We start from the raw sequence: 9,805 nt of genomic DNA, 5'->3' as shown, positions 1-9,805 counted from the left end.
CAATTTTGCCTCCCCCTCTTCCTTTTTTCAATATAAATACTAGCCAAAGAGAGACCCTTTTATCTTAAGAGATCCATAGGAATAAAATCTTGAGCTTCTTCTTCTTCTTTTTTAAATGACTTCTTTTAATGTTTCTTCTTACCCTTCAACTACCACAAGAGCAGCTCTCTCTGGCTCCCAGTAAGTTTTTTTTTTTTTTTTTTTTTTTTTTAATTTTATGTTTTGGTGGTTATTTTAATGGCTTAGCATGCTTAAAGACTTTTGAATTTTGCTTGCTCTTTCATGGTCAATGGTTCCTTTGTTTGATTTACATTTGTTTTGAATGATAAATGGTTATCCGTTTTGGTTTTGCTATCTGTATAAGCGATGTTTGGATCAGTTGACCCTTCGTGTTTGATTTTATATTTGTGTATAAGAAATAGGTTTTCTGTCTTTCGTTATGCTGTTATCAGATCAAGAATTCTTCATCAAATATGATTTTAAGAAGAAGAGTTAGAGAAAGGATAGAAATGATTGTCTGGTTAGTAATGACTGAGATCACTAGAAAAGAATAATTTTTTTTTTTACCATTCATTCTGGTAAAGTTTTGATTTTAAGAAGAGGAGTTGGAGAAAGGCTAGTTCACATGAACAATACTTTCTCATGATTCAAAATTTGGATTTTCTTTAGTTCCACTCTTTAGCAATCCAATGGAGTATATGTTTGTTGCATTTTGATAATTTTATTGTTGTGTTGTGAATTTTTGCGGTAATGGAACTGCTCTGTCTATTGATTTTTGATATTTGAAATAGTTATTGACTGATATTTATGTGCAGAACATGCAGAAATCTCAAATTGTTCAATGGATTACATGTCGTGAATTCATTTTGTGCAAATGGGAATGCATTGAATTTGGCATTGATTCGTCTGGATGGTTGTAAATCATCTTTTGGTATTAAGGGTGCTGGCAAAACTCGAGCCACGCTGATATCTGGTGATGACCTGCTGTCCTATTCCAATGGCAATGGTGTTGCAGCAAAGAGTACTCTTCTTGATAATGGTTCAGTTGGGACCTTGTCAGCTGGTACTGCTTCCATCACTAATGATTTTTCCGTTGGTAATGATGACCATGAATTGGATCTCCCCACAGAAGGATTTTCTTCCATCCCCGATGCCATTGAAGATATTCGCCAAGGAAAGGTAGTTGCTTCTTGCATTTTGCTTTGTTGTTTATGATAGCTTTTCCATGCTTTACTGTTTCATCAAGTTGTTTTAATTTTTTGTTGCAGATTGTAGTGGTTGTAGACGATGAAGACAGAGAAAATGAAGGGGATCTCATTATGGCAGCAGAGTTGGCAACTCCTGAAGCTATGGCATTTATTGTGAAGCATGGCACTGGAATAGTTTGTGTTAGCATGCAAGGGGAAGATCTGGACAGGTTACAGCTCCCTTTGATGGTTAGGCAAAACGAAAATGATGAAAAACTTCGTACAGCATTCACTGTGACAGTGGTATGTACTTTTCTGAATTTGGGATTTCGTATGTGAAATAAGAATTGAGTTTCTAGTGTCAACACAGTTGCGCAGATTGCACTTCAGTGGAAATAAGAATCTCTCATTTCTCTTGGAGTAATATAAACTTCTAACATTTAATCGATCTAGCCTTGGTTGTGCTTGGAAAATGCTTTCTTTTTATGATGATATATTTGAAAAGTATATGAATTGTTTATATGCAAGACAGTGAATTTTTGTATTTTATTCTGTGATGATTTTGTTCAGAAGAAACAGACATACAACACCGTTAAAATGTTTCATTGCTCTACTTTCTCCAATGCTTTACATTCCATGGTTTATTCTTTGTCAACCATTTAAAGTTACTTATTCAGACATAAGCAGCTACACAAAGATATAACTAATTAATGTACTTCTAAAGTTCACCATCACAGTTCTCAGTTTTTTTTGCCTGCAAATGACTATTTTAGGATGCAAAACATGGTACAACCACTGGGGTTTCAGCTAATGATAGGGCAACAACAATGTTAGCTCTAGCATCCAAAGATTCAAAACCCGATGATTTCAACCGCCCAGGCCACATTTTTCCATTGAGGTATAGGGAGGGTGGAGTTCTGAAAAGAGCTGGACATACAGAAGCTTCTGTTGATCTTGTTGTTCTAGCTGGATTGGACCCTGTTGCAGTTCTGTGTGAGGTTGTAGATGATGATGGCTCCATGGCTAGATTACCAAAGCTCCGTCAATTTGCAGAGAGGGAGAACTTGAAAATTATATCTATAGCTGATTTAATCAGGTAATGTGTTCCATCTTCTTTCTTCATTGGGAGCTTTATGTTATCCTCATCAAACAAATAGATTATGGTTAAGTAGCTTTATCGATGTCTGGTGTTTATCAGCTTGGTTTTGCAGTAAAAGTATAGTTTGTCTTGCTTGTTTTTTTTTTAAGTGATTTTGTGGTACTTTCTTAACAAAAATATAATAATTGACAGGTATAGAAGGAAGACCGATAAATTGGTAGATCGTTCTTCTGCTGCTCAGATACCAACAATGTGGGGACCGTTCACAGCTTACTGTTATAGGTCAATATTAGATGGCATTGAGCATATTGCAATGGTTAAGGTGAGGAATTAACATAATTTAGTAATCCAAACTATTTGCTTAGCTTTTTAACTAATGTTTCCAAAGACAGGAAAATGATTTCAGGTCATTTTCTTATAGTAGTACTGACTGCTTACAAGGTTTTTGTGTTGTCGTCGCTCCATTGCACTTTCAACTTTCAATGGTTTATAGAGATAGGATCTGCCAAATGTTAAGAGTTATTAGGACGAAGATTAGATCCTCTGGAAAGAATCATTTCTAAATCAGGTTTGAAACTCCATCTTGAAAGAGAAGGAAAGGAAAGAAAGTGCTTTAAAACATACAGAAAGTCCATGCTAAGCTAGTTTTCTGGAATCTAGCTAATCCACAGCTTAATGTAGCATTTGGTTCTTAGAACAAGAATACCTACATGCACACGCACACGCACATGCAATCTTGTTAACAGTTAACTAAACATGAGTTCACTTCCAGTCAATGCAGAGAACATGGAGAAACGTCTTCAATTTTTTCATTTTGAAACAAGAAAAGTTAGCATTGAAATTTTATGTTGTGTACAGATGCAGAATACCATGTGTATTGAAATGAATGCAATTGTAGTTTTGTATTTTCCAGCTAGATAGAGGTTTTCTAAGGTCGAACACCCATTTTCTAACTTTTTACAAGAAAAACTCGTGTATTTCACACTTACAAGTAGTTTTCTGGTCCAAACAGGGTGACATTGGAGATGGGCAGGATGTTCTTGTGAGGGTACATTCAGAATGCCTCACAGGAGATATATTTGGCTCTGCTAGATGTGATTGTGGGGATCAGCTGGCACTTGCAATGCAGCAGATTGAGGCTGCTGGCAGGGGTGTGTTGGTCTATCTCCGTGGGCATGAAGGGCGTGGCATTGGTTTAGGTCATAAACTTCGTGCATACAACCTCCAAGATGATGGACGTGATACCGTGGAAGCAAATGAGGAGCTGGGGCTTCCTGTTGATTCACGAGAATATGGCATTGGCGCCCAGGTATTTCCTAAACCACAATGAAAGCATCCCATTGTTAACTAGGATTTCATTTACATCCACTTTCCATGACCAAACTAGAGGGGGGCAGAGGAAGGTGTGTTTTCTCATAAATTTACAATTATATGCTCTGAAACTCTGCGTCGGTGTAGGACACGTCATAACAAAAACATTAATAAATCGGTTTTGGTTTGCAGAACAATGCAGTACATTCATTCCATTTAACTGAAATTTAAAGAGTGTTCTGGTTGTTGTAATTCAACTTGACGAAGCACTGATGATATCCAAAATGGCTAAATCAAGTAGCAATCTTGTTGGAACCCAATGACACAAACCCTTTTACCATCTCACAACATGCTACCTTCATGTTGATAGAAATGAGTGTGGATCAACAAGTCACACAATCTAGTGTTTTGCTTAACTAACACGATCTTATTGGAAATTCTTGGCAGATGTTGCGTGATCTGGGAGTCCGAACAATGAAGTTGATGACGAACAACCCTGCAAAGTACATCGGGCTCAAAGGTTATGGATTGGCAGTTTCAGGTAGAGTTCCGCTATTGACTCCCATCACAAAAGACAACAAGAGATATCTGGAAACCAAACGTGCTAAAATGGGGCATATCTATGGTGCTGAATTCAATGGCCACTTAAGCAACCTCATCAATGGCAATGTTAATGGTAAATCCGGTGTCGAAGCTCCCATCTGATCTCCTAACTAATGGATAGACCAGCTGTATCCATGCTTCGGACTCCCACCAATCCAAGTCAATTATGAGGTTCCAGATGGCTTGTTTAACACGAAAGAATGGCAGCATTATGAATTGAATTATAGATAAAGAGCATAGATTCTTTTATTGTACTCCAACTCAAAATCAAAACTATGATTACATTGCTTTGCCAGAAAACTTTTCAAAGGTTTATAGAGTGTAATGGAGAGCCTTTCATTCTTTATTTAAGGTGTAAAGTAGACAAAAAAAAAATCCCATTTTACTTTTGTAACGCAGTTTGTAAGGATGTTAATGCGATTCTCTCTTTACCCATCAATCCAATTAGTTTGAAGTATGGGCAGTTATTAAATCCAACTTGAAGCTTGTAAGATTCTATCCTATCCGAGTTAATTTAAAATATTTATTTTAAATTTTATTTTATGAGATTTTTACATTTTAATTTAAAACTTTTTTTTTTTTTTAATCTTTAGGGCATCTCATCGTGAGAGAGAATAAAAAGAGAAGAGAGAGACTTGCTAGAAGATTGTAAAAGAAATAAAGAGATGGTAGGTCTTATTTTTTTAATAAAAATAGTCCAATTTGGTGTAAAAGTATTTATCTTAATAAAAATACTGTTATTGAAGTGTTTTTTAGATTGAATATCGCTTGAAAATATAAATTGGGGTTGATGGAGAATTCTTGTTTTTTAATCAATTTGGATTTTTTTTTTTTTTTTTTTTTGAGGATTAATTTCTTGAGATTATACAGGTGATTTTTAGCTATTTTTAGGTGAAAATGGGTTTGAAATCAAGTTTTGGGGTAAGAAAAATTATATATTCAAATTTTTATCCATTTCTATGGTGCTTGGAATCTGGGCTTGTAAAAAGTTAAAAATAAGCGTGCAATTGTGGATTGATAGACCTTTATGCTGGTTTTTTTTAAAAGGTCTTGCATTCTAGATCACCAAGCCCGTGTATATGTTTTGTTTTGTTTTTTTTTTTTTTTATTATTAACTTTCTTAATAATTTAAAACATAATGTGTACTTTTTTTAAAATTTTTTTGATTAATTGAGAATTATTTAGATATTATTTTTTAATATTCCATCTAATTTTTTTTTTTAACAATTGTTCTTTTCAAACCATCATGATTTTTGTGTGTTTTTGTTTTGTTTTGGTTTTTCATATTTGTTGTCATATACTTACATAAAAATTAGTTTACAAAACAAACTTATATTAGACTCAATCGAGATCATGCCCAATGCTAGGAGTTTGATAAATTACCTTGAATCGATTCAATATGTCATCAAAATTTTTACAAAAAAAAAACACACATCATCTTAAATTTTTTTGAATCAAGTCATTTTTTTTTGTTCAATCTTCCATGTTTAATTTAAACATGTCAAATCAACCACCACCTCACTATTTACAAACCAAAATAGCATCATTTTAAAATTATTTTTTTGTAAAGTTATTAAATCAATGAAGTAAAGTTTCTCACATCTTAATTTAAAATTATAGACAATAATTTACATATAAAGATTTCAAATAACCATCAAAACCAAGTTTGATATAGTCAGAGCCTATTTGGAAATATAAGGACAGTTACTTTTTAAATTGTTTTTTCACTCAGAAATGAATCAAAAAAAAATATATTTTTTATTTTTTAAAAAAATCAATTTTGATATCAACATATCAAAATGATCTTAAAACACTAAAAATAAATATTAATTTGAAGCAAAGAAAAAAATAAAAAATTTTAATTTTTTTAAAAAATATTTTTAACATGTAAAAACATATATGGCCTTTCAAAATATTTCTAAAGACAATACTCAAGTATTATACTATTCTTATATATATTTTTAATGAACTTACATTAAAATTGTTAGGACTTTTCTTAAAATTAAAACTTAATGATAAAGATTATGATTTTTTCTTGCTAGAAAGAAAAAAAAAAAAAAAACCCTCGCTAATTGCACTTGAATTATTAATTTTTACGTTAAGAAAATTCAAACTTGCAGTGGCATATCTGGACCACCTATCTAGGTGTCCTCTAAATAATATATTACTTAATTAACTCCTTAGTTTTTTTTTTCCCCTGATAATGATCACGCGGCCCATCTACGCGGACACGCTTTCCATTTTTCGACCGTTACGCACATGACAAAAGTTCTCTATTTATCTTGACGGTCCATATTTCTCCAACTTTCAAAATTCGCACGTACGTGTACGTCTCTGATTCATGTGACAACTGTACTTTAAACCTTATTAGTGCTTGACCACCAACCCAAAGAAAGACTCAAAAACGTGTTTTTTTTTACCTAATCTCCGTGTTGACGGGGAAGCAAAATATTGTAAGAAAAAATAAAATAAAAAATAAATAGTAATGGAGATTATTAGCAATTTTATTAAATTTACATTATTTTATTATGGAAAATTATTATAAATATTACCATATTTTCTAATTCATTAATCTTGCCATTCTAAAAACACTCAATGATAAATATAACAAATAAAGTAATGTAATATGGTTTTTATAATTATAGAATATAAAAATAATTATTTTCAACTAATTGTTAATCATAATGTATTAATATTAAAGGTAACAATTAGTTAACTATTCCATAAACAGATTTTTATCCATTATTTAATTTGTTTTATTTTAATTTCAATAATAAAATAGATATGTTTATATTCTAACTCGATAAAAATAATTTAGAGAAATTTAATAATATTTAAATTATCATATATTATCAAATAAAAAATAAATAGCTTAATTTTTATAAGTATAATTTAACTAATTAAATTTTAAATTTATTTTTTAAATATTATTAGTTTTATAAAATTACTAAAAATTTATATAATTATTATTTAAAATTAGTGAGATAGGATGTTCAAGTTGTTAATTAAAAAAAAAGGGCTTATTATTGTATTTTCATAAAACAAAAAGCATTAATTACCGTTCAATATCCTCGAAATGCGTGTAAAAAAAGAATCCAACGGCTCTCAAATTGACCAAAAGTCATCTCTCTCTCTCTCCAAATGTTCCCCTATAAATACCCCCTCCACCCTCTGTTGTTTCTCACACTTTGCCGAGGCCAAGCACGAACAAGACTCTCTCTCCCTCACTCTCTCTCTATCTCTCCGATTGTGTACTTTTCTCATCGTTTCTTTCACTCCACGGAGAAATGGCTGCAAACAAAAGCATGGTCTTCTTGATGCTAATCACATTCCTTGTAGCTTCCACAATGGCGCAATCTCCTTCATCTTCCCCTGCATCCTCACCCACCAAATCACCACCAGTCGCTACCCCACCACAAAAAGCCTCTGCTCCTGCACCCTCCACCGTGAAACCACCGGCATCTGCACCATCTCCATTGAAAACCCCACCACCGGCAGCAAATGCACCATCCCCCACCACTACCACTTCTCCTCCTTCTCCTCCCCCAGAGACTCCAGTTCCCTCAACTGGAGATGTCCCTCCTTCTACAATCGGCTCTCCAGCTGTAGCCCCCGCTCCTGTCAACGGTGCCGTTTTGAATAGATTTGCTCTCGGTGGATCCGTTGCCGTTGGTGTCTTGGCTGCCGTTTTGGTGCTTTGAGGTGGAGAGACTAGGAGATTATTTTTGCTCCATATTTTTTTATGATCGATGTATTTTTTTTTCCTTATGACATTGCTTTATTGCTGAATTATTTGTACTTATATTCATTAAATTAAATATATTATTGATATTGTTTCAACTCATTTTAGCGCTGCTATATATATATATATATATATATATATATATATATAGTGGGATTCCAATATAATTGCTCCCCCTGAAAAAATAATCAAGAAGGGCAAATGTTGAGAAGGTGATTCATATTTTGAGCAATAGTTTTTTTAAAACTAATTTGAAGACTCTTGGAGGACTGGGAAATAAATATTGGAAATAATTTGGAATTGATCGTCGATTTGGAAATAATTTGTTGTCTTCTTTTTTTAGTATATCAAGGGATTAAAATCCTACATCTCTCCAAGCCACAAACCGCCCTGTTGCCTTACTAGCTGGGCACTTGTAAATGACATCTCATCTTTCTTCTTTATTTATCTTAAATAGGAAATAAAATCAATGACGGTATCTCATCATAATATATTTGATTTTTTACACCTTTGAAAAAAACTTCACTATATTTTTTTTTTTTTTTTTAAAAAAAATCATTCTTTTTTTAAACAGTACTTCTGTATAGGGTTTAAGTTTGTTTTACTAATTAATTTGATGGTTTTTTTTTTTAAAAAAAAAACAATGAAATACAAACAGGTAAAATAATTTTCATGATTGTTATTTTGAATAAAAAAAAACAGAAATATATATGGTTTATTCAAAATTCAAGTGAGAATAGATTTACGAAAAAATCCATGATTATTTCCATAGTTAAAACAAAAAAGAAAAATTACTTCTTACGAAAAATCACTATTAATAAGTAAAGAAATAGAGAGCAAACTCCACCATTCGATTGTGGTATCGGTCTAGCCCATTCAACGGTGCACAAACGAAGTCATCAAATAGACATACCTCTATATAAATACCCTCTACCACTCTCTCCTCTTTTCAAGCCACTTCTTCTACTCTTCCTTGGCTCTTCTCTTTAACAATGGCCAGCTCAAAGGCTCTGGCCTTGGTGCTAATGGCATTGTTCTGGACCTCCACCATGGCACAATCTCCATCGTCCTCTCCAACTTCTTCTCCCACAAAATCTCCACTACCAGACACCACTCCAACACCTGCACCACCACCAACTCCGGTGGCTACAACACCTACTACCGCTCCAACTCCTAGCCCTCCAGTCTCTGCACCTGCACCCAGGATCACTACCACTCCTCCTGTGGCATCTCCACCATCTCCCACCACAGTCAGTTCTCCTCCTCCAGCACCAACTTCTCCATCTCCATCATCCAGTGTTCTTCCCTCCAGTATCTCCACTTCACCATCTGATGCTCCTGGTCCATTTCCTAACGTCGCCGTCTTGAACAGAATTGTTGGTGGGGGATCTTTCTTTGCTGGTCTCTTTGCTGCGGTTTTAGTGATTTAGCGTTGTTAACGAGAGCCGAGTCTTGTTTCGTGGCTTGTTTACATGTCTTATTTTCTTTTTTATTTTGTGTTGTGATTGTGGTTAATGTAGTGAAAGTCATTTCATAATTGACTAATTGTTTTGTTTAATGAGGAATTGCTATATATATGGGCATTTTTTTCTTCTATCTTTTTTTTTTTTTTTTAATTTGAATTTGTTTAAAAAAGAAATATTTAAGATGGTAATTGGTAAAATAAACTCAAACTCAAAATCTATCTTTTAGCCATGGTTATGATTTACAAATAAAGAGACATGAATTCGCACCCTTCACCAAGATTATTGAACGTCTAGCAAGTCATCCTTAGTGCAATTAAGGTTTCAAATTAACTCTTGAAGAGTTGATTTAATTTAGTTAAATTAATGAACGAAAAACCAGGTTAATATGATCAAACCT

At 33.3% G+C, this 9,805-nt stretch overlaps 3 protein-coding genes across 3 annotated transcripts; all 3 read left to right on the top strand.

The window, feature by feature from the left end:
- On the top strand, positions 1 to 4,738 carry LOC118055322 (bifunctional riboflavin biosynthesis protein RIBA 1, chloroplastic). The gene is made up of 7 exons (XM_035067186.2): positions 1 to 180; positions 816 to 1,179; positions 1,269 to 1,490; positions 1,961 to 2,283; positions 2,479 to 2,608; positions 3,299 to 3,595; positions 4,045 to 4,738. The coding sequence occupies exons 1-7, from the start codon at positions 116 to 118 to the stop codon at positions 4,300 to 4,302; spliced, it is 1,659 nt and encodes a 552-aa protein (XP_034923077.1). The 5' UTR covers positions 1 to 115; the 3' UTR covers positions 4,303 to 4,738.
- A 2,632-nt stretch (positions 4,739 to 7,370) lies between these two features.
- LOC118055324 (uncharacterized) lies at positions 7,371 to 8,040 on the top strand. The gene has a single exon (XM_035067188.2). The coding sequence runs from the start codon at positions 7,488 to 7,490 to the stop codon at positions 7,899 to 7,901; it is 414 nt and encodes a 137-aa protein (XP_034923079.1). The 5' UTR covers positions 7,371 to 7,487; the 3' UTR covers positions 7,902 to 8,040.
- A 769-nt stretch (positions 8,041 to 8,809) lies between these two features.
- On the top strand, positions 8,810 to 9,536 carry LOC118055323 (uncharacterized). Its single transcript, XM_035067187.2, has one exon. It carries the CDS (start codon positions 8,935 to 8,937, stop codon positions 9,370 to 9,372), a length of 438 nt encoding a protein of 145 aa, XP_034923078.1. The 5' UTR covers positions 8,810 to 8,934; the 3' UTR covers positions 9,373 to 9,536.
- The last annotated feature ends 269 nt before the right edge of the window (positions 9,537 to 9,805 follow it).

The sequence above is a fragment of the Populus alba genome, chromosome 1 (genome assembly GCF_005239225.2).
Source record: "Populus alba chromosome 1, ASM523922v2, whole genome shotgun sequence".
Taxonomy (NCBI): domain Eukaryota; kingdom Viridiplantae; phylum Streptophyta; class Magnoliopsida; order Malpighiales; family Salicaceae; genus Populus; species Populus alba.
This window is presented reverse-complemented; position numbering and strand designations above follow the sequence as displayed.

Excerpts from the sequence above, each read along its gene's own strand:
- LOC118055322 (XM_035067186.2), top strand. The coding sequence starts at position 116 with ATGACTTCTTTTAATGTTTCTTCTTACCCTTCAACTACCACAAGAGCA. Across the intron at positions 1,491-1,960 it reads CAGCATTCACTGTGACAGTG|GATGCAAAACATGGTACAAC; the intron begins GTATGTACTTTT and ends TGACTATTTTAG. Across the intron at positions 3,596-4,044 it reads AATATGGCATTGGCGCCCAG|ATGTTGCGTGATCTGGGAGT; the intron begins GTATTTCCTAAA and ends AATTCTTGGCAG.
- LOC118055324 (XM_035067188.2), top strand. The coding sequence starts at position 7,488 with ATGGCTGCAAACAAAAGCATGGTCTTCTTGATGCTAATCACATTCCTT.
- LOC118055323 (XM_035067187.2), top strand. The coding sequence starts at position 8,935 with ATGGCCAGCTCAAAGGCTCTGGCCTTGGTGCTAATGGCATTGTTCTGG.